Source organism: Cladophialophora carrionii, assembly GCF_000365165.1.
Source record: "Cladophialophora carrionii CBS 160.54 unplaced genomic scaffold supercont1.1, whole genome shotgun sequence".
Taxonomy (NCBI): Eukaryota; Fungi; Ascomycota; class Eurotiomycetes; order Chaetothyriales; family Herpotrichiellaceae; genus Cladophialophora; species Cladophialophora carrionii.
In genome coordinates, this window is record NW_008481816.1 from 2542428 (window position 1) to 2565427 (window position 23000).

At 53.8% G+C, this 23000-nt stretch overlaps 8 protein-coding genes across 8 annotated transcripts; 5 read left to right on the forward strand and 3 right to left on the reverse strand.

Moving 5' to 3' along the window:
* Nucleotides 1-1169: 1169 nt before the first annotated feature.
* G647_00893 (uncharacterized protein) lies at nucleotides 1170-3161 on the reverse strand (the record flags this gene model as incomplete). The annotated part of the gene is made up of 7 exons (XM_008724296.1): nucleotides 1170-1364; nucleotides 1421-1628; nucleotides 1712-1764; nucleotides 1851-2624; nucleotides 2677-2855; nucleotides 2916-3016; nucleotides 3067-3161. The coding sequence occupies 7 exons, from the start codon at nucleotides 3159-3161 to the stop codon at nucleotides 1170-1172; spliced, it is 1605 nt and encodes a 534-aa protein (XP_008722518.1).
* A 1913-nt stretch (nucleotides 3162-5074) lies between these two features.
* On the forward strand, nucleotides 5075-9637 carry G647_00894 (uncharacterized protein; the record flags this gene model as incomplete). The annotated part of the gene is made up of 1 exon (XM_008724297.1): nucleotides 5075-9637. The coding sequence occupies one exon, from the start codon at nucleotides 5075-5077 to the stop codon at nucleotides 9635-9637; it is 4563 nt and encodes a 1520-aa protein (XP_008722519.1).
* A 1125-nt stretch (nucleotides 9638-10762) lies between these two features.
* Nucleotides 10763-12277, forward strand: G647_00895 (uncharacterized protein; the record flags this gene model as incomplete). The annotated part of the gene is made up of 2 exons (XM_008724298.1): nucleotides 10763-12200; nucleotides 12255-12277. 2 exons carry the CDS (start codon nucleotides 10763-10765, stop codon nucleotides 12275-12277), a joined length of 1461 nt encoding a protein of 486 aa, XP_008722520.1.
* A 1208-nt stretch (nucleotides 12278-13485) lies between these two features.
* On the forward strand, nucleotides 13486-14448 carry G647_00896 (uncharacterized protein; the record flags this gene model as incomplete). The annotated part of the gene is made up of 3 exons (XM_008724299.1): nucleotides 13486-13611; nucleotides 13674-13721; nucleotides 13777-14448. The coding sequence occupies 3 exons, from the start codon at nucleotides 13486-13488 to the stop codon at nucleotides 14446-14448; spliced, it is 846 nt and encodes a 281-aa protein (XP_008722521.1).
* A 772-nt stretch (nucleotides 14449-15220) lies between these two features.
* G647_00897 (uncharacterized protein) lies at nucleotides 15221-17035 on the forward strand (the record flags this gene model as incomplete). The annotated part of the gene is made up of 1 exon (XM_008724300.1): nucleotides 15221-17035. One exon carries the CDS (start codon nucleotides 15221-15223, stop codon nucleotides 17033-17035), a length of 1815 nt encoding a protein of 604 aa, XP_008722522.1.
* A 276-nt stretch (nucleotides 17036-17311) lies between these two features.
* On the reverse strand, nucleotides 17312-18913 carry G647_00898 (uncharacterized protein; the record flags this gene model as incomplete). Its single annotated transcript, XM_008724301.1, has 1 exon — nucleotides 17312-18913. One exon carries the CDS (start codon nucleotides 18911-18913, stop codon nucleotides 17312-17314), a length of 1602 nt encoding a protein of 533 aa, XP_008722523.1.
* Nucleotides 18914-20265: 1352 nt separating this feature from the next.
* On the forward strand, nucleotides 20266-21063 carry G647_00899 (uncharacterized protein; the record flags this gene model as incomplete). Its single annotated transcript, XM_008724302.1, has 1 exon — nucleotides 20266-21063. One exon carries the CDS (start codon nucleotides 20266-20268, stop codon nucleotides 21061-21063), a length of 798 nt encoding a protein of 265 aa, XP_008722524.1.
* Nucleotides 21064-21366: 303 nt separating this feature from the next.
* G647_00900 (uncharacterized protein) lies at nucleotides 21367-22754 on the reverse strand (the record flags this gene model as incomplete). The annotated part of the gene is made up of 3 exons (XM_008724303.1): nucleotides 21367-21707; nucleotides 21757-22279; nucleotides 22326-22754. 3 exons carry the CDS (start codon nucleotides 22752-22754, stop codon nucleotides 21367-21369), a joined length of 1293 nt encoding a protein of 430 aa, XP_008722525.1.
* Nucleotides 22755-23000: the final 246 nt, after the last annotated feature.

Consider the following 23000-nt stretch of genomic DNA (forward strand, 5'->3'; position numbering starts at 1 on the left):
ATACTTCTCTGATGCTTCTCTAATACTTCTCTGATGCTTCTCTAATACTTCTCTGATGCTTCTCTAATACTTCTCTGATGCTTCTCTAATACTTCTCTGATGCTTCTCTGACACCTTCTCACTACTAACTTAAACTCCTTAGGGTTAGGTACTTCATGTAGTACTATAGGACTAAGATAGGATTAGGGTCTCCTCGAGCTGTTCTCGAGCTAGGATTATACAGTATCTCAGTATATAGATCAGTGCTTCTCAAGATTATTAGGGGCAGTAAATATTACGCTAGTTAAGGGTCGCTTCTCAGTAAAAGGATGGAGATCTTAATAAACGAGTAGCGAGAAGGATCAGTAGGTTCTACCTATATAGGTTTAATCCTATCTCGAACCTACAGTACAGTCCGCCTAAGGAGGGTTCAAACCAGTCCCAGATCGCTCCAGATTAGTCTCAGAGCAATCTAGATCAGCCTCACAGCGGTCCTAGATCGGTCTCAATCCACTCTCAACTTGCTGAATCGCCTTTAGATCGCACCCGGCTCGGCTTTAGACTGAGTCAGAACCTCTAGGAGGTAGGGTAGTATCTCAAAACCTAGATCGAGCTTCTGAACAAGGCCACTACTTACTGTAGCACTGAATTTTGATACGGCATTAGAACAGTATTAGAACAGCATGGATACTGCACTAGGATACATCCGAACTACAGGGGAAGAAGGCCTGTATACATACATTACCTATGTAGTAGCTGTGATCCGGGATCCAACCCAGATCGAACACGGATCAGATCGGGGTCAGATTCATCATAGTATCAACAGATTAAGCCTTTGATCTAGATCAGACCAGTACCAGATCCCTACTAGTATCTGGTCCTAGATCGATCGATCGCACCCGCACATAGGTATCTGTAAGGGCAGTTATGTGTGTATATAGGTAGTAAGTACTACTAGTACTGTACTGTCCATAGTATGTACCATAAATGTATGTCCTGCACAGTACATAGTACGGATTTGACCGCCAATCTAATGCGACTTGGTTCCACATTCCTCCTTACCAGCTGGTATCGTTTTCTGCCGAGCACAGTCCGGACGTCTTCGTCACTTCGCTGGCGACTGCATCGTCGTTGCAGCGCCGTAGAATCCGTACCTCCTTGCGATCCCCTGTCATCCATGGGCCCATTCTTCAAGCCTTGTTCGCGGCGATGACCTCGCGCTCCTGGACGTCCTCAGCAGTCTTCTCACCGAGACTGGTCCTAGTCTTTTGCGCTTCCTCCTCTTCATCCTGTTGCGCTGCTTTCTCCAATTCTTCCTTCTCTGCATCGGTCGCGTTGTAGTAGTGGATGGCGACTTGTTCGCCGAACTGCGCATTGATATCCTCCTAAACCCAAAGTCAGTGATGGGATGACGCGTTTGGAGGCAATTTGGCCTTCTTACCAAACTTCGCCCTTTGGTTTCAGGACACATGAAGAACACGAATACAATGTGTAGCGCTGTAGGGATGATGAGGACCAAGAAGAATTTCCAACCAATATTGTTGAGCGCGATTGGCCCGGCGACAAGGAGGATAATATCGGCAAGGTACAGGCCACACATGGACACGGCCATGCCTTGGCTGCGGATGTGCGTTGGGAAGATCTCCGAGCTAGACAAGGTATTAGCAGAGGCTCAACCACTCGGGAGCAGTAATGCAGTTTGAGTCGAAATAGTGGCGGAGCATTGACTTACACGTAGAGGAATTGTGAGGCATCTATGAAGGTGCTCCAGAATGGTGTGATGAACTGCACCAAAATGTCAGCTAGGGTTCGTACGGGTAGCTCACGCTGACGGAAGAGCTTGGAGGTCTGAAGTGAAGGAGGATACTCACCAGGAATATAAAGAAGACGCCGAAGTTTAGAGCCACACGATTGTCGGTACCAAGGTAAGTCGCTTGGATGGCGATTTCGCAGATCAGACAGACAAGGATGCCAGTCAAACCGATGAGCAAAAATTTCCTGCGACCAAACCTCTCGACGAAGAAGGCGCAAAAGATGTTTCCAGGGAATGTAGACAACACCCAGAACGCGCTCAACAACAAAGGCCAGAAGTCCGTCATGCCTAGCTGGAGGTACAGGATGACACCATAGTTTGCGATGATCAAGACACCAGTGAATTGGTTGTTCCACATCAAAACGAAGCCCACCAGAGCGCGCCTGCGATTCGCTGGTGTCTTGAAGATCTCCCACCTTGAAGTCGTAGCACTGATTTGACGGTCCAGTTCGACTTGCTTCTTCATCTGGTAGAACTCCTTGCGGGCAAGAGAGTCATGGGGATCGTTCTTTGTCCGGTGTAGGCGTTTGATGACTTCGTGGGCTTCGTCCTGGCGATCGTGCATGAGGAGCCAACGCGGCGAATAAGGCAGCCAAGGTGAGCCGACCAGCAAAAGCAAGGCTGGAACCATTTGGAACGCGATAGGGAAGCGCCAAGGGAACGAAGAGGGGGATCCACCGGAAGAGATGAAGGAGACGCCGAACCCGATGAAGGCAGAGAGCGTGTATCCCATGGCGAACATCACCCCGTGCATTGACACCATGAATCCTCGGCTTTCAGGAGTTGACACCTCCGCTTGGTACATTGGGATGGCTGTGACAAGAGCACCAATCTGTTCGATTGTCAGTAAACATGGGTTGCACAACCCGTTCAGCCTGACCCACTCCCAACCCGTTGATAACACGTCCTACGAGGAACATTGCATTGTTGACCGATCCTGCGCAAATGGCGGCCCCAATTACGAGGATAATGGCAGCGACCTGAATGGTGTGCTTGCGCGACCACTTATCTGCACAATATGCACAAGCGGCGGCGCCAATGGCAGATCCTGCCGAGTTCACACCTGGTTGAAGAAAAGTTAGGAGCCATTCAGAGTAAGGGCGGATCAGGTCCAACAATGTACCATTGAAAGCACCGATATATTCAGCAGTACGACCGTATCCAGGTTCTCCTTGAGGAGCAAGGTGAAGTGATCTGTAAAAGCTAGGCTGGCCAATGGTGGAGCTGGATCACGTTAGCAGACCAACTTGGATCATAGGATGTGTTCTTCTTACCCAATAATGGCCATTCCATACGAGCAGGCGGTTGATCCCAGGGCCACGAAGATCACAACCGCCAGATTGAAGGCATTGGGTATTAGTTTCCCCATCGTCGGGAAAGATTGCTGGAAGCTCTGAGCTCGACCCCGAAAAATGTTCAAGACCCCGATGCAGGAGTGGTACTGCAGAAGTTGACAAAAGAAAGTCGGGAGACGCCTTGGGTCTGATGAACGAACTTCTTATACGACACCCCTGGGGATAATGATAAGGTCCGATCAATTTCGCAGAAAACCTAGGCCCTTCTGAACTCCTTGTCAGTGGATGTCTGAATATGAAGGACGAGCCCATTAGGCGTTAGTCACGATACAAGAGCCACCAGGGTCCAGTAAAGCAAGGCTTAAGCAGTCCTGATTGGCCATCATGTAATGGTTCGTCTTGCACCAAGTCTTATTGACAAGAAAAGATGAACGGGGCTAGACCACGCGACGACAGGTAGCGAGGGCCAGGTCGAAGAGTCAATACGAGGCAATGCAGCAGACTGAAAGTCAGAGACGCACTCGTGGCGGCAATAGACTTTCGGATTGTGCCCCAACCTTTATCCTCGGGCTTGGAATACGGGTGTGGAGGAACGCTGGGACGCATGGGCATCTCGAATCCCCAGGTTTTGCGGGGGAGCCCGGTGAAATTCCGAGGTCCAACTCTCGAAACGGTTAAAGAAAGTCAAGTACTCCATACCCAGTCCTGGTACATGCTGTGCAGAAGGCTTCTTCCAAGACAGCGCCGAGCCCGCCTATTTCGCCAACAAGCCGACAAGGCATAACAACTTCGAGACGGGAACCGCAAGTCATCGAAGGACAGCACCGACCAGACTCAGGGCGGGAAAGTTACAGTATGGCGATTTGAAGAAAGTGGCGGTTGTCTAGTGTGTGGCCCATGCCCGTGATGTCTACACAGCATGCCAGCAACATCCCGACAATCCAGCCAAGCAGCATGTACTGTGTACCAATCGCCCGAGGAGATCCGATAGCATGTTCTCGATTGCGTGGCGAAACCGTGTAGAAAAGGGAGGCTGTGGGGCGCAGCCTGAACAAGAACACTGAATCAGGAATTGATGACTCGGCCGCGCACACACTTGTCTGAGAGCTGGGATGTATGAGGGAGCACCCGCGAAAAGGCCGATGTCCCGAGGATATGGAACGCTGGACTGGGCGTGATTTTAGCTTTTGCAGTTGGCAGCTAAGCGAGCAGTAAGTTCCAGGAAGTTGGCTTCGATCTAGTCAGCCGAATTGGAAGAATAACTCGTCAGTGTGGTATGATTGCAGTGGGTGCAAAGGCATTGGACGTGGGGACATGCATCCTTCTGGAGGTAGCTGACGTCGGTCTGCAGTTGTGAATCACGCTGTCACGACCGCAGCCTGACTGCAGCTGAGGGAAGATGTCGAGAGGAGCTCTTTGCCCAGTCACCAACGCGAGCATGCCAGATCCGGTATCTTGGGGCCGTCTGGTGAGTACCTGACGTCGTAAATTTGAGGAAGGTCAGACTTCCGAGATTTGGGTTCATCATTTGGTGAGTAACCTTACACGAGTTTGGTAGACAAATACAAGTAGAATGTGAAGTGAGCGTGAAGCTGACAATCTCGGCTGTCACTGCTGCCTCACGAGTTTTGCTCCGCCGCAGTAGGCCGCTAGGATACGGTAAGGCAGTCGAAGGACACGCGCAATGCGCAAGTCGCGCCCCATTCTGGGATTTTGGATGCAATTGTTGACTGCCATTCCCCACGGCGCATCCATGTAACAAAAAGTCACAGGCTTCTTCGCTTCCCTCCTGCCTCTATGATTGCCGCTCAAAATTGCTGAACATAAGAGATCGTCATCTTTCTGGAGGCCGACGGCACTCCCCCGACACTCCTTTTCTCTTTCAACACATACCCTCAGACGAAGCCCGTCACACCCGCATGTCTCCTCTCCTATCTCGCCTACTGACGCAAGACGGTCGTTGTCGGCGGAGCTACCGCGGCTAAGAATGGCGTTCAGCTTCTCCAACGCCGTGTCGGGCGGGTCAGCGTCGGACACCGCAGGAGCCAGTGTCAGAGATGGACCAGAACTCAAGGAGATCCAAACAAACGAACTGGGCTTCGCGGCCATCAATGGCGAGGCCAAAGTGCAACTGCTCCCTCAACCGTGGGCCGACGATAACATGCCCCCGCCGTCATCATCGCTGCTAAGTGTCGCATCGGCGAAAGGCTTGCTGGCAGCCGCCGGCCCTGATGCCGTCTACATCACCTCGACCAAGAAAGTCCGGGAAGCTTTCCAAGCCCCGCCACCTGAAAAGAGCCAGACACGCACGTATAATCCAGAGATCAAGCTTGATTACCCACATATCACCCAGGTCAGCTTTTCCTCGGATGAAAGTGTTCTCGTGATCGCGCCATCGACTGGAGGAGTCGTGGCTTTCCAAATCGAGAACTTGCAGCGAGGGCACCTTAGTCCAGCACTGGAAATCCCTGGTGATGGCCAGGCTTTACGCGCGCTGGTGCCTAATCCGACTGCGGAGTCGGCCGAGCTCTTTGCCATCATCACGACCAACGGCGATATGATGCTTTTAGATCTCAAAGCCGGCGCCATCAAGGCAGGAAATGACGGCAATGTGCTTAAGAGCGGAGTGAGCTGCCTGTCCTGGAGCAATAGAGGCAAGCAATTGGTGGCTGGTCTGGCCGATGGAACAGCGGTTCAACTGAAGCCGGATGGAACCGTGGTCGCAAATATCCCGAAGTCAACAAGCATACCCGCAGGCTCGCATGTCTCAGGTATTTCATGGCTCGAAAACGATACTTTCTTCATCATCTACACTCCCACCGACACGAGCGAAGGCAACCAACCCTCAGACTATTACGTCGTACAGAGAGAGCCCAAGACGACTAATTACACCTTCCAGAAATTGCCCGAGGTCCTGCCGCCATACGGTGTAGAGCGATTACCGTCATTTCATTTCATCTCGAGGTTGAGAAACTTTCCTCCGCATCTTCAGGATCTGCTGCTGTTAGCGGCAACAGCAGCCACAGATGTCGGACTTGTCTCAAAATCCGACAAGGCACTCTCGCAAGATGAGCCGGTCAAGGGCTGCTTCACGTTCACCATGGTGGAAGACGATTCCAGGCGCGCCCAGCTTCCTCTTACCTCAAAGATGCAAGACACCTCCCCCGTTGGCATGGTTGTGGATCTGTCCAGCTCGGAAAGGGTGCCGAATCCGATTCCATCAGATCCCGAAATTGAAGAGACGGACGGGCCGGTTCCCTGTTTGCTCATTTTGAACAATGAAGGTGTTCTTGTGGCTTGGTGGGTCATTTACAACGACTCCGTCAGACAGAAGACTCCTTTTTCTGGCTTTGCTTCTGTTCAAGCAGCAAAGCAAGTCACGGCACCAACTGCAACCTCTCCATCTCCACCGTCGACCACTACCACATCTACGGTTGGTACACCTGCTACAGCCAATGCGTTTGCCAAGACAACAGGTTCGACGTTCGGCACCCAAACGACCCAGGCTCCTCTTGGTGTTCCATCTATGAAGCCATTTGGGGCCTCGTCACCTATCACATCAGACAAGCCATCCTGGACCAGTACGGGTTTCGGCTCCACAAATGATGCAACAGCGTCAACGACCTTTGGACAGCCAGCTTTTGGTTCGGCTACCCCAATGGGCGGCCAAGCGGCAGCCTTTGGGTCCCCAAGCGCTATGGGCAGTAGGACTACAGCCTTTGGGCAGCCGAGCGCAATCGGTGGGGGTTTTGGCAGGCCCTCAACAATTGGAACAACCCCTTCCTTCGGCCAAGCATCTGTTGCTGGTGCCTCGGGAGTCACTAGTCCATTCGCTGGTGCAGCAGCCGGCGCGAGCGGCTCTGGCTTTAGTTCGTTCTCAAAAGGAGGGTTCGCTTCCTTCGCTGGTGGGGGATCAGGGATGGAGAACAAGAGCCCTTTCGCAGCTGCAGGTGGTGCAAATGCCTTTTCACAGAAATCTGGCAACCTGTTTGGTGGCGATAATGCTCAGCAATCTCCGTTCGCAACCAAGGCGCCTGGAGGTAATCTCACCTCTTTCGCATCAACCGCCGCTCAAGAGCCTCCCTTCGGTAGTAAGAAGACCGCTGACACTCCGGGCCCATTCGGAGCTGGCAACGTCTTCAAGTTGCAGTCGTCGTTCACAGGCGACGGAAGTGCAAAAGACGATTTACCTCCACCCAAAGAGCCTGGCTTCAGCTTTGGAAGTGCGTTTGGTGATATGCTTGGAGAAAGCAAGCGTGCTGTGTCTCCAGCTCGAGATAAAGAGGCTGAGATGGACGAGGAGAGCGCGGCTAGCGAACCCGACTCTGACAACGCTCCAAATAGCTCATTCCAAGGATTCTCACCTCAAGCTGATACGAAAGCGCCGCATACGCTGGTAACTCCACCTTCTACACTCACACAATCGAAGGCCACTCCAGCACCGCCAGTATCTAATCTCTTCGGCTCAACTCAGCAGGACACGACGACGCCAGACCACAAAATAAATAGCCCCGGGTGGCCGTCCAATGCCCTCTCCTCCACCACTCCTAAAGAGACACCAAATCCCGCGCACGTGGCCATGTTCGGGACAAAGACATCTGCTCAAGAGTCACCTGCAGTAGTGCAAAAGAGCGAACCGGCACCTGCTTTCCAGCCTATCCGCCCGGCACCGGAGATAAAGAAGGAGCCACCAAGTGACGACGAGTTGGTTGATATGAAGAAGATCCCTGAAGCACCTCTACCGCCAGATACAGTTAGCAAGCCACGATATGCCTCAGGCGAGACCTCTGCGTCCTCTAATGTGTCGAAAGCGACATCAGACGATGCACCCCTCCCTCCAGATTTCCTCCCTGTGCCCAGGGCACGACAAGACGAAAATAACCAAGCGCTTCCCGAAGACGATGAAGACGACTTTAGCTCCGATTTCGAAGATGAGGGACCAGAAGACGAGGAGGGCGAAGAAGAGGGGGCCGAAGCTGAGGAAGACGAGGACAGCCAGTCAGAATATGTCAAGTTGCAAGAAGGCGAACAGTTACAGACCTCACCGGAGAGCTCGTTCAAGAGTGGCGACAGAAGTCCCGATACAAGCCCGACTGGAGGATTGTTCACGAAGGTGGCCTCGACGTCTACGGCACCGAAACCTGCTCGACCCTTGTTTGGCGAGGTGAGCGCCGCACCGGTTTTCGCACCGCCAAAGCCGCACGAAAGTCCCCGGTCTCCCAGCCCTATCCGACCAGCCTTCTCTGCAGATGGCCTCCGGCCAGACCCCTCTAGGTCGGTTAGTGCGCCGGCCCATCCTCGATCAGTCATCGACCAGCGAAAGGCCCAGTACCAGCAGTCCGGGTTGGCTGCACAGGCGGCGAGGATGAGGGAAGAGGAAGCGACGAAAGAGAAGGCACGTCGTGAAGCGCTCGCCCGGGAAAAGACTCAGGCGGAAGCCGAACAGTTTGCCCCGTTAGAAGATGACGAAGACGAGCGAATGCGACAGGAACTGGACGAACCGATTGCTCCCTCTCAAACTCTGGACGACTTCGTTCCTATTCAGCCTAGAGATCCTGAAGAAACAAGTAAAAGTGGCATACCGGCGCAGATTGAGCGGCTTTACTCGGACATCAACTCAATGGTTTACACTCTAGGGATAAACTGCCGGTCGTTATCAGCGTACATGAAATATCAGCACCCGGATGCGACCAATTTGTCGTGGCCCGGTGTGCTCAAGTCCGACACACCGATGGACGCGCTGAATGACGAGCGGTTCCTGACAGATATCACCAGACTTCACGAAGGACAAGCCGTGTTGTATAGCATGCTCGCAGGCTGCAACGTCGAAGAATATCTCAAACGCTCTGGAGAAGCCCAAGCTAGCCTAAAGAAAGAGGTGTTTGACCTTAGAAACAAGCTGATGTCCATTCGAAAGACAATCCACAGCCTTTCAACCTCTGATGGTGCAGCAAGTGCTCCTCTATCAGCCGAGCAACTATCGGTCCAGCATGACCTTCGTAAATCTTTTACTTCGGTGCAGACGAGGATGGTTCAGCTCGAGGATGCGATTACGGTCCTTCGTGCGAAACTGGCGCAGTCATCGGCAAACACGCAATCGGGTGCTCTCGGGCGGATCGCGTCTCAGAAGAAACCAACTGTTGAGGCTGTGACCAAGACTGTGGGCAAGATGATGTCGATGGCCGAGCAGAAGAGTGCAGACATCGACGTCCTTGAGGCCCAGCTCAAGAAGCTGAACGTGCACGCAGGGACGTCCTCAATCAGTAACGGTGATGCAGAGGTGCCGGCGACGCCACCACGCAGCAGACACGCGGTGAACGGAGGAACGCCAGGCAGTGCTGGAAGTGTCTATCATACCCCCGACTCGAACTTGGGAAGCGGCACACGCTCAAGGCGAGGGTTTCGCACTAGCCAAAATGGAGGCCTGCCTGCAGTCTCCGCAGAGGATATGCAACGATGGCAAGCAAAGGCACAGCGTCGTAAGGCGGTGGCAAGCATGTTGAAGGATGTATTGGAGGAGAAGCGGAAGAAAACCATTGTGGGATACTAAAAGACTGGCTGGTTGATGTGTAACAAAACGGCCCGGCTGCATGACACTCGACGTTGGCATATTCTTGGAAACCAAGCTGCTTTGCTTTCGAGACTTTTGTATGATAAGAGTCACAACCAGGGACTCGTCTTGCGTCAATGGTACCTGTAATGCCCCCTCACCCATTACCGCCACGATCACACCGTGATTCTTCGGGGCGCGGCAGAGGCGTGTGTGACCAAGCAACGTCACGTGACACACCGATCAGGCCTAGCGTGCTCCCAAGGACCAGAGTCTCCAAATTCTCGCTCGTCGCTTGCCCCCAGATTTGCGTGTGTCGAAGCTTGCAAAGTCGCACTTCGTTGCACTCTCAGGAGACCGTCGGTGGTGCCTACTTCATTTCAAACTCAGCCATCAACCACCTCTTCCTCTCTTCCTCCCTCCTGCATCTGCGCTTCTCCTCATCTTTCAATTGCGTTCGCTCGACCTCGTCTTCAACTCTGTGCAGCGGCTTTCGCGTCGCAATCTCATGCTTCCAAATCCTTTCGCAGATCCGACGCTCGCTGCCTGCTCAATCTCAAACCCCAGTCGCTCTTCCCGTTGAGTCGCGGCGGTGTCAAGACGCTGACTGCCTCTCCCTGCGATCCCAAGGACGGCCTACTGATATTGGGCGTTCGAGTTAAGTACAGGTTCACCCTTCTCCTGCTGGATACGAGGAGGGCATTGGAACCAAAGACCACATTCAAAGCGTTGCTTTACTCAATCCTACCTTTCCACACCTACACCTCCATCACCAGCACAGTCACAATCCTCCACACAACGCCGTCTTCGCTGAGCGCCTCACACCCTCGGTCCAGTCTCACCTGGTCAAACCCTTTTCTGCACCCAGTCGAGATATTCCAGCGCCCGCAGCACAGCACGTCCCAATCCACCATCAACCCCAGCACGAGTCGTTGACATTGTCCTCTCGCACGCGCACACACCCTTCTCCTTCCTCACGTTTGGCATCCGCACTCCCGTTCAGATCTCCCTTACACCATCAAGTTTTCCTTCGACAGCTCATTGGTGTACATATCACAGAGTACAATAATAAACTCAGGTTGAACAAAACCACTACGTCTTCGCTCGGCCCTGGGATCACGCGAAATGTCTGCCTCACCCACCTCCACCATGCCTTCGTCGAAACGCCCCTTGGAAGACCCTTCGTCTCCCTCAGCCCCCACTGATTTGCCAGAAGCAAAACGTCCGGCTCTCGACAAGCTAGTCAAGGAAGACGTCGATAGTGATGGCGCAGCAAGGACTGGTGCTGTCTCTGGTGGACTTCCTACAACTACCCAGGAACATCCATTGCCAGCAGCTGTCACGAATGGCGCGTCTGAAGCCCAAGCCGTCGAGGCTGGTGCGGCTACGAGTGCCAACGGAGCCCCATCGATTCCTGTGCCGGAGCCACAGGTTCCAGCTTCAACGACTCAAGACGATCGAGCTGCTTCTCAAGCTCCCTCACTCCCCCCACAAGACGAGACCAATTGGGTCCACATCCGTGCGGTCATTTCAAGTGCCGAAGCAGCAACTTGCATCGGCAAAGGTGGTGAGAATGTCACCCAAATCCGAAGACTTTCTGGGGCCAAATGCACTGTCAGTGACTATTCGAGGGGTGCTGTTGAACGTATCTTGACTGTTAGTGGTGCTCAAGATGCTGTTGCAAAGGCGTTTGGGCTCATCATTCGCACACTCAATAACGAGCCTCTGGAAGCTGCTTCCACAGCTCAGTCGAAGACCTATCCTCTCCGCCTACTCATTCCACACATCCTTATTGGCTCTATCATCGGCAAATCAGGTGTTCGCATCCGAGAAATCCAGGAAGCCTCGGGTGCTCGTCTCAATGCTTCTGATTCATGCCTACCTCTCTCCACAGAGCGATCTCTGGTCGTCCTCGGCGTTGCCGATGCCGTTCACATTGCCACTTATTACATTGCAGTGACATTAGTCGAGCAACTCACCGAACGTTTTGGCGGGCCTGCTGCGTCTGCTTATGCCACTAGAAGTGGTGGTCCTGCTGGTGTCGTACCTGGTGGCATGCAAGTTGTGCCGTATGTACCGCAGCCGGCAGGTGGCCAATATGGTCATCCAGACATGTACAAGAGGCACAACACCCACCCTCCTCAGCGAATGCCCCCACAGCCTTACGGTGCCCCACAGGCTCATGGCATTCCGCCGCAGCCTTATCCCCAATATGGCCAACCTTACGCCGCAACGCCGCGCACTCCGACCTATGGTGCAGGGCCACCACAGCCGGGGGCCTACGGCCAAATGCCTCCTCAGCCGGTTGCGGCCCATGGGCAGCCCGCTCAGCCGGCACATGCAATGCCTGGACAGCCTATTACCCAGCAGATCTTCATTCCCAATGATATGGTCGGTGCCATCATTGGCAAGGGTGGTGCGAAGATCAATGAGATCCGACATCTCAGTGGAAGCGTTATCAAGATCAATGAACCGCAGGACAACAGCAACGAGAGGTTGGTAACCATTACCGGAACGCAAGAATGCAACCAAATGGCGCTGTACATGCTGTACTCCAGGCTCGGTAAGTCTAGATTGATCCTCGCCCTAACTTGGCTACTGACTAACCACTGTACAGAAAGCGAGAAACACCGAATCTAGAGAGAAGGAAGGACATCATATGGCTTGAGACCGCGGCTGGTGGGGCTCTTTGCATTTCCATGGTACCCTAGTCCTCTGCACGCTACAGTTGTATCCTCCCCTGTCTGAGCTAGGTATGCTTCGTCCGGGGGCTTTGCGAAGTGGAATGCGTTTCTACGGAATCAGCAGAATTAGGGGGTGGTATGGTAATGAGTCGATTCAAGCATCTGTAATTTGAGGGCCATTTGAAGCTGCTTGAAGTTCCGGAGCCGCAGCTTGAGGCATCTGAGGCCTTAATTCCTGTTCTCGGTGACGCGTGTATCATCATAGACCGAAAAGCGTTCTTTTGAGTGTCCCATGGACGATCGTCATGCCCTTCGCGTTTTCCAAATCTCCGCAAGATTGGGTGATTGTCCGTGCCGTTACTCACCTGCCGTTACTCACCTGCTGTCCCTCGCAATGCTAGAAGAGCCCCATGCTGCCAGGGTCGAACAAGGCATGGTACACAATCGTCCCAGTCATGTAGCTTCGTCAATGCTTCGGTCCCACCAGCTCGCGACAGCTTAAAGAACTTCTACTGGTGAGTAATGCTACTCGTGTGGAGGAGAATCTTGTGTTGCCGCGCGGCTCAACTAAGTAGATCTTGGTAGGAACGCAGCAGATCGTGGGGGTATGTTTACACTGTATGGGCTCTCGGTGGCTTGGGGGGATGTGGACCGAGGAGTACGGTATTGAAGGAAGTGTTAACGGCTGAAGATTTGTGTGCATTCCCTGTTGGCGGCTATGGGTTCTTGTCTTTCTGGGTTATAGACAATAGCTCTATCAGTCAACGATTTCCAGCAATTGGTTTACATTTACTGTACTTGAACTGAGCTGATGCTCTGTGCAAGACGTACAGAAGGTGAGAAGGTTGCCAATGGGGAAGACGGCAAGGCTGCCACTCAGCCTTGGGCTCGAGAAGGCTAGTAAGCCGACCCAATCAACGGGCAGCATTCGCGGCGCGGTTGCGTCTCTCAAAGCTGCCTTGCAAGTGCTGCGCTGATAGTCTTGACCGTCCACTTCGAACAATCCAGCTTCCGCCCTTATCGACGCGGTCCTCCTCTGCGTTGACAGTCAGACTCGCATATTCGAAGCGTCAATTTCAACCTAGATAGCGCTACGGTCAACCAACACGGTACAATCCTCCTCTCTTAACCATCCAATTGAAGGCTGCGCGCCTCGCTGCAACGATGCCGGGTTTCGACTTCAGTAACTACAATCGCAATGCTGCCCTGCACGCACGAGGAGTACCCTTACCCAAAGCCACGAGCACGGGTACAACGATCGTGGGCTGTATATACGACAACGGGGTCGTGGTATGTTGAAATTCCGTGGTGCTCTTCATCTTTGTCTTTGCAGGCCCTGACGAGTTTGGTAGATTGCTGCAGATACGCGAGCAACGAGTGGTCCCATAGTTGCCGACAAGGTGTGTTGACCCTTTGGAAGTCATCAGTACAATGATCTTCTCCTGACACGAACAGAACTGCGAGAAATTACATTTCATCTCTCCCAACATCTGGTGCGCCGGCGCCGGAACGGCAGCAGACACTGAATTCACCACTGCGCTCATCTCCTCCAACCTCGAACTACATTCTCTATCCACCGGCCGAACACCTCGTGTCGTCACCGTCATGACGATGCTGAAACAGCACCTCTTCCGCCACCAGGGCCACATCGGTGCATACCTCGTCGTCGCAGGTGTAGATCCTACGGGGGTCGGTCTCTTCACTGTTCACGCCCACGGCTCAACAGACAAGCTCCCCTACGTGACCATGGGCTCCGGCTCCCTGGCCGCCATGTCTGTCTTTGAATCCACGTGGAAAAAGAACTGTACCAAAGACGAAGCCGTCAAAATCTGCTCAGAAGCCATCCTTGCGGGCATCTTCAACGACCTGGGCTCGGGAAGTAACGTCGATGTCTGTGTGATCGAGAAGGACAAGCCGACAGAATTGCGAAGGAACTACATCAAGCCGAATGAGCGGGTGAAGAAGGAACGCAATTACAAGTTCGCCCGGGGCACGACGGCGGTATTGAATGAGAAGTTTATCACGAAGGAGGAGATTGGCCGATATGCTACGGTGCATGAGATTGGTAGTGGCAGTGATTCGGACAGTTTGGTTGTGGTAGAGAAGATGGATGTGGATGAGGTATGAGCATGGAACTCAGCAGGGAGAAAAGGATTCAAAGTGTAACAACATTGCGCTGCAAAGTTGGTGACATGGTTCTTGAGGTTGGCAGCGACATGGGCATGGCCAAAGGCGCAATCGGGCTTCTAGAATCAGTGTTTGGGAATCCAGAAAAGGTCTCCAGTTGGCCCAGGCCATCGAATCAATCTTCCTGTGCCCTGTCCAAGACGTGGTTCAAGGTATTCGTTGGCCACGACAAGGCCCGTCACCACAGTGGCTCGGATTGTATCGGTTGCTAGATCAATGGCGATTCCCTCGTCTCTTGTACAGTCGCTCGGGAGGGAAGCTGGATGGCCAACTCCTAAGGTCTACTGCAGAATCTGTTCTCTTCACATGGATTTCGCTTCTTTTGAGAACTCTACAAGTTCCCACGCTGCTCAACGTCCTAAATCGTTCCAGGGCACTTCGATCCAGCTGCTCATATGAGGGAGGGGCCTTTCGGTTTGTGGAGACAAGAGAACATGCCACCTCTTCTGTCTCTCCTCGCCAACTATCCCACTGTCTCGTCACTGCACGCTCACCGGGCAGTGATTACATCGTGAAACCTAGGAGATTATCGCAAGACCTTTTTGACTGATTCGTCCACAATGCTACGCAGTTGACGAGCGGCGACAGTTTGTCTTTTGTCACCGAGAGTCAAGTTGACGCTGAGCCGGCCGATGTTCGCTGAATTCCCAACCACAAAACGTGCTTGACAGATGGAAGAGCAAGAAGAACTCCCCCAACGAGACCAGCTAGGATGGCTGATACACAACAAGCAGCGAGCGGAACGCTTCTACTCATTCTGGTCCAAGTGGCCTCCCGGGGACTGACCTTCGTCGGCAACCAATTTCTGCTACGCTTCCTGTCGCCCTCGCTACTCGGCATAGCTGTTCAGCTCGAGCTCGTCTCTGTGACATGCTTGTATTTCGCGAGGGAGAGTCTGCGGGTGGCACTGCAGAGACAGCCGCCATCATCAGCCACGCAGAAAAAGGAGTCAACCTCGACAACAGGCGACCAAGGAACTGCTGGACAGCGTGAGACCCAAACGGTGGTCAACCTGTCCTACTTGGCGGTTCTCCTGGGATGTGGCATTTCGACCATCTTCGGCTACTCGTACCTCCGGGGCGCAGCGGACGAGGCTCTCCACAGTCCCTACTTCTACCTATCTTTCCAGATATACGCTGCTGCGACTATCATCGAACTGCTGGCCGAGCCGGCCTTCGTCGTCCTCCAACAGAGGAGTCTCTTCCGGGACAGGGCCCGCGCAGAGACGAGTGCCGCCATGGCGAGATGTTTTGCAGCCTGCGCCGTTGTCCTGCTGGGACATAGACGAGGCGTGGCTCCCTCCATCTTACCCTTTGCCGCCGGACAGGCTGCTTACGCCACGACTCTGCTGGGCTTGTATCTTCTGCCAGTATTGCGGCTGTCCAAAGTGGACAATTTCGATCTCTTTCCCACGCCACTACCACCACCACTGCTGGGGTCATCTATGTCAACAGCTTCAGCCTCCTCGTCGTCGTCGTCGTCCTCCTCCTCCTCCTCCTCCTCCTCCTCCCACCACTACTACTTGGATCTCTTCCACAAAGAGATCCTGTCCCTGGCAACAACCATGTACATGCAATCGGTGTTCAAGCTGCTTCTCACACAAGGCGACGCTCTGATCATGAGCTTCCTGTCGTCCCTCGCCGATCAAGGAGCCTTTGCTCTAGCCTCAAACTACGGCGGTCTATTAGCCCGGCTGGTATTCCAGCCCGTAGAGGAAAGCAGTCGGAACGCATTCGGACGACTTCTTGCACGGGGCCCAGCAACCGTCGAGAATACGAGTTCTGGGACCACGTCGACGTCGACGTCAATGTCCAATACAGTCGGCGATAACCTTGGCGAAAGTAGACCAGAGTCGCGCAAGGCCAGCCACGCCAATACCCACCACACCAACAAGCTGCGTGCCGCCCTAGGGTATCTCTCGACAACGCTCCGTCTGTACCTCCTGTTTGCCCGCCCGCTCGTGACGCTCGCGCCCGCCATTCTTCCCGCTTTCGTCCCCGTTGTCCTCTCGCGGCAATGGCGCACCCCGGCCACGGTCGCCCTGCTGCAAATGTACTGCTACTACATCCCGCTGATGGCCGTCAACGGGGTCCTCGACGCCTTCGTCACGTCCGTGGCCACGCCGGCACAGCTGCGCAGCCAGTCGTTGTGGATGCTGGCCTTCACGGCCGTCTACGCGGCTACCGCGTGGGCCATGATGGACGTGTGGAGGATGGGCAGCGTCGGGCTGGTCGGCGCGAACATGGTCAACATGGCCCTCCGGATCGCTTGGAGCGTGCGGTATGTCCGGGCCTGGGTCGCGGAGAAGGAGAAGGAAACGGGCCAGCAGGGGTTGTGGAGAGGCTTGGTCGTCGAGATGATGCCCAACGCGGGTGCGGTTCTGGCCGGGGTGGTCGTGGTGAATGCAGCCACCGCGTCTTCGCAACCGTTGGGTATGACGATTCGTGATGCCAATACTGGCGAAATCAGTGTCCGGGGTCTTGGAGTCTGGGTGGCAGGGGCTGTGGTCTTGGTGTCTACGATGTAAGTTGCCCGTTACCCGTTGCTTATGTTGTTCTTCTTGTTTAAGTCTGTCTTTTCATTTCATGCATAAGGCTTTTCTAACCGAGTCTGAATCGTCAATGTCTAGGCTCTACACCGACGGTATCTTCCTTTTGGGAATGCTCCAGTCTATCCTCCCACAACGCCTCGCTGACAAAATTCCCAGCTTCTTGAAGAAACGCCTCCCAAAACAACCCAAGGCCAAGACAACATGACACCACAAGATACCAGTATCATATCAAAGAACTTTTGGGGCTTTTTTTCAGTCGTCAAACGTGATCTTCGTGGCTTCTTTCTTCTCCCCGTCCTCGGCTTCTCGATAGAAAGCACCATACTCGCTATGCACCTTCTTCTTTACCGTGGTGCCAAACTTCAAGAGATTCTCTGGCACTTCTTGACCGGCCTTCTTCAACACATTGATCAATGCTCCGGCCAGGGGCTTATCCTGCTCGGTGAACATGGTGATTGCGAGGCCGTCCTTCCCAGCCCGACCCGTTCGGCCGATTCGATGGACGTAGTCTTCGGCGGTAAGCGGGAATGTGACGTTGATCACGAGTTTCACCTCGGGAATATCCAGTCCTCGGGCAGCCACGTCCGTGGCGACGAGAATGGTCGTGGTGCCAGATTTGAATGATTCGAGACTGTTGATGCGGGCTGACTGGGACATATCGCCGTGGATGCCAGCAACGTTGAGCCCCCGAGTGCGAATGAAGTTCTCAATTCTGAGAGCCTCCTTCTTATACAGACAGAACACCAGGATCCGGTCATTCCTCTTGTTCCCTGCGGTATGTTGTTTCAACAGCTGTAGAAGGCGTTGCTGCTTCAGCGCCCCGTCCATGACTTCGACTTTCTGCACGATCCGGGTATTGGCGCGGAGTTCGCCGGTGTCATCGGCATCGTCGCGGCCAATGGTGATTTTGACAGGCTCGTTCATGAACGTCGCAGCCAGCTCGCGGATCGATTTCGGCCACGTAGCCGTAAACATCGCCGTCTGCCTCTTCTTCGAACCCGGCATTTGCGAGACAATCTGCTTGATGTCCTCTTCGAAGCCCTTGTCGAGCATGCGGTCCGCCTCGTCGAGAACCAAATAGCGGGTCTTGGCCACGTCGATGGTTCCATCGCTCATGAAATCCTTCAACCGTCCAGGCGTTGCGACAATGATGTTCACATCCTTCAACGACCGGCGCTGCTCGTCTTTGTTTGTCCCGCCATAGATACAAGCCGCCTTCAGCTTCTTGTCCTCGGCGGTCTTGCACAACTTGTCAAGCTGTTCGAACACCTGGATGGCAAGTTCTCTCGTCGGCGCGACAATCACGGCTCTGATCCCCTTCTTCTTCTTCTTGAGCCCTCCGAGACGCACCACGAGGGGAAGCCCAAATGCCAATGTCTTGCCACTCCCCGTCTCCGCCACGCCGACGACGTCCCGTCCAGAGAGGAGAAACGGCCACGCGGCCGATTGGATACTGCTCGGTTTCTGGAACCCAGACACGATACTCCCAAACTGGGAGCCCAGTGCTGTGGGTAGGTGCGAGAATGCGAGGATAGGTCTCAGATCGCTCTTGCGCGGATCTGCAATCTGCACAGCCTGTGCAGTGTAGAAGGCGTCGATCTCCTGCTGCGGCAGTGCGCTCAGCGACGGATGAGGCTGATATGACTCGGCTCCGTCCTCGTGGAAATCCTGTTCTTTGTCTTTGTCCTCCGGAACGGGTGTAGATGAGGCGGTGGCTTCGGTCGACGGGGGCGTTATGTCTTGGAGGCGGAGTTTTTCTTTGCGGGACTTGTCCTTGTTCTTCTTGCGGCGTTTGCTGTCTCGCTCTGCGTGCGAGGAGGCGGCTGTCGCATCTTCAAGGGCGTGTTTACTCATGACGACAGTGAACGCAGGATTGCTGCTCCTGTCTGAAGAACCAGGTCAGTGTGGGAGAATGGAAGTGTTCGTAGAAGCGAAGAGGGTGGGCTCCTAGCGCTCACCGATCTACTCAAAAATTCGTGTTCAGGCAATTGATTTGGAGAACTTCCCGAAATTTTGGATGGCGGATGAAGAGGCTGCTCACTCCACCGTAGGTGCCGGTTTCTTCGCTCTTGAGACTTAAGGCTCACCGTATCCGGCCTTGGCAATCAAGAGGACTTCATCCGTGAATTGAGGAACACTGCGAGCAGAGCGCGACAGCCTCTTTCATGAACACGCTCGGAGGCGATACAGGTCGTGTCATCGATATAAACCTGACTTAATCCACTGCAAAGTGCCTGTCTGTGAGAACAGGATAGCTTGATGGCAAACGTACTCGCGCTGTTGCTATGGGTGATGCTGAGTCCAGCGGGCTGTAGGCCGGATGGCACGCTGGTAGGTATCTTTCGATAGCGCGAAGACCATCGAGACTGTACGTCGAACTTAAGACAGGGGCTGCCTACATCGCGAGGATGTCATCTGTCACCACAGCGTTTCTGCGTGGCGGGCTGCTCTGCCGCCTTGGGAGCTGAGACGATGTGCAGAGGCAGGAAAAAAGGAGCAGACACTGCTGTTCTTACACACTATTCCTTCGTACACTGCGGCCTAAAACTAATGGCACTCTAGCGAAACCAGCGAGAATCGAACCTCCGCTCAAGGTGGAAAAAAAGGCGGAAGACGGTGCTGCGTGCACCACACCCAACTGAGGAGACCCCCGTAGGAAGGGATCTGTGTTTGTCGAACTTGCACACCAGTGCTAACACAGAGGTAATGGTAATGCCTCAGCGGAGGGGGCCGTCTTCCTGTTGGAGCGACCAATAACTCCTGATGCGAACTTTGATACAGTGTTTTTTTCTCGGGCCGAAACCCATATTTCGAGTGCGTAAGTCATGAAGCGCCAGATGAACTCGGAGGTGATTTAGGAACAATTTTTGCTGGTTCAACCTATATCCATATTAACTGTGAGTGAATATGGGCCACATGCTGCGGAAGTGAAGCTGGGAAAGGTATTCACGTCAAATGGTGAATCGGCGCCGCACATTTGGGCTGCTCGGTGGGAATATTTCTTCTCTCCTGCTTAACATTCAACCTTCTCTAGTATCACTTCGACCACGACTCAATCAAGCAGCACAAGTTCAAGGTCAGACAACAAGAGTTCTCAAAGCACACGTCATAGGTACGGCCGCTGGTATTATCTGTTTCACATATGCTACTGCCTGCTGACCGTCGTATGAGCCCTCGTCACTCTTACCACTCGTTTTCCCTCTAGGATGCCTGACCGCAATCCCGAGGATGTTGAAATCGAGGGTCGCCTCGTCGGCAATGGCCTGTGGGTTACAGAGAACATAAGGATCTCCGCTATGGAAGCCGCGACCACGAGGCGGCTTTATGGTTATCTCTGTTCTCGCAGTGGCCTTCAAATGATCGATGGCGGGGTTTTCAAGACCCTCTATCGACGACGCGACTCCCAGTTCGAGCCAATTTTTGTTCTTCAAGAGACGGCAGCAGGCACGAGACATGGCGACAAGCACACAAGCTTCCATGTTGCGACGCGAGATAAGGACCAAGAGATTGTGCGCTGGTTTCACAGAAATGTGCTGAAGGGCGAGGCAACAAAGCTGAGGGTTAAGGTGCACATTGGCTGGGAAGACCAGGTCGACCTGCTGCTGCCTCGTTCGCCTGATATGGATCCTCAAGAAGCGTGGAAAGACTACTACAACAGACTGTGGAGGGCTGGTCGCGGCAAGGGCGACTTAGGACGTGACAGGTTTGGCCGGCAGGTGGCCAAGTGGACGGATGATGGGCAAAACTACTACCTCGACAATTTGGTGTCTGCTGAGACTACTGTGCAGAGGATCCCGCGCCCAGAGGCAGTTGCGTTCATGCCAGGATGTGAGGCATGCGATTTTCTGGAGCTGCAACTGGTCGGGATGCTACCAGAGCTGCCGCTATTGGACGTGCGCCCGGTGCTCCCACTGGCCAGGGTACTACTGTCAACCTCGCCTTCCGCCCTACCCAACATCAAGCATAAAGAGGAAATCTGGATCTCCTGCCGGTTGGGTGCTTAGGTCCGATGTCAGTGCTTTAAGCCTGATCGCAACAGAGGTGAACAAGAAATGACATCCTACAAAAGAGCTGGACAACATTCGAGCTATGACTCGGACGACCATCCTCGAGCCTACCCCTTTTGAGAGGGTTTCGGGCTTCGGGCTTCGGGCTTCTGGCTTCTTGAGCCGAGGTGCTACATAAGCCGTGGCTGCGTGGCTGGGCAAAGTGTACCAGGCTAGGAGTGACAGAGATGGGTGGAAAACGACCTTCCTCGTAATCTATCTCTCCTGCGCCTCAAAACCGTGATCGTAACCTGTCATAGTCTACAGCGTCCCTGCTTCCCTCTGAGCCTTGACTGCTTGGTCATACTCGGCATCGATGTCGTCGGTCCAAATCCACTTCATCCTGTTGATGACCCGTTTGTGTATTTCTGGCACACACTCGTCGAAAGGCAGGTCCTTCATAACATCCGCCTGCGCTTGGTATATCTCAACAGCATCACGAGACCCGCGCTGGACCTTTTGTGCTCTAGGAAGGCGCACGTCTTGGTACAGCTTAGCCCAAGCCTCGAGGGCGCCCTCTTTTGGAGACGAAGATTGAAAGTAGTCCTGGAGTGCCCGGCCAAGAATGTATCCGTCCTCGATAGCCTGACCTGCACCGGCGCCTGGATGTTGTGTCAGCACAATTAACTAGAAGCAAGTGTGAAGACTGACCTTGATGGGGAGTCATGGCATGAGCAGCGTCCCCGAGAAGCACGGCCTTGCCACCTAGATAGACCCATTGATCGAGCGGTTTCCGGTCGTTTATCAGCCACTTGGATGGTTGTTCGGGCATCAGCTGGATGACCTTCTGTACCCTCTCCTCGAATCCTTCAAATGCCTCGAAGACGTCCTCTCTCTTCCCGATCTCCGTCCAGCTCTCCCTGAGGTCGCCCAGGTTCTCCTCGTCCTCGGCAACAAAAGCCACGATGTTCAAAGTCTTGTTTTGCGATATGGGAAAGCACAGGAAATGCCGATTCTTCCCTAACCATGTCACAGAGTATGTGGGAAAGCCCCACCAACTCTCGATCTCGGAGATCGGGACCAATCCTCGATATGCGATCCTCCCACTGTACTCGGGGTTGTCACTGGTGAATTGTGCTCGGACGGCAGAATGTATGCCGTCGCAACCAATCACCAGATTCGCCTTTGCAATGGATCCATCTTCGAATTCGATCAGAACCTCGTCTCCTTGTTCCTGCGCGTCTGTCAGATGGGAAGTAGATGTGCTGCAACGGTCATACTGTGAGTTTCCGACAACGCTTGTTGGTATGAAGTCTTGCCGCACGCCGCTGTTTCACGACGTCCACCAGTAGATCGAGGAACTCGGCTCGGTGGACTGGTAACTGCTTGACTTCGTCTGTGTCGACCGAGGGTACCGTCACGACTTCTGACCCGTCGTCGAATTTTCGGAACATGATCCAAATGCCGCTACGTTTACCTGCAATGTGCGACACTGTCTCGCCGAGGCCGATTTTATGCAGCAGCTTTGCGGCGTTGACGCCAATGCCCACGCCCGCGCCAATCTCCTTGTATTGCGGAGCTTGTTCGTAAACATCGATATCGACGAGATCTCCACAATGGTGTTGAAGAGAGAGAGCCGTGCAAAGACCACCAATGCCGCCGCCTATCACGGCGACAGTCAAAGGGGGACGATCGATGGCTGACGGCATTTTCGAGTCGCGTATTCACTCAAGGACGTCGAGAGTATACAATTGTAATGGTTCTGGTAGAGTCTCGAGTTGCATAAAGGGAACCATCCAACACTTCAAAGCAAATGACTGCCACCCACCCGTGCCACCCTTCCGGGCGTCAAGAGCCTATAGTTGGTAGTCTTCGTGCCCCACACTATAAAGCCTGGGCAATGCTGGGGTCTCCGCCGAGGATCGAGCTGGTGCGCCTTCCGGTGAACAAGACTA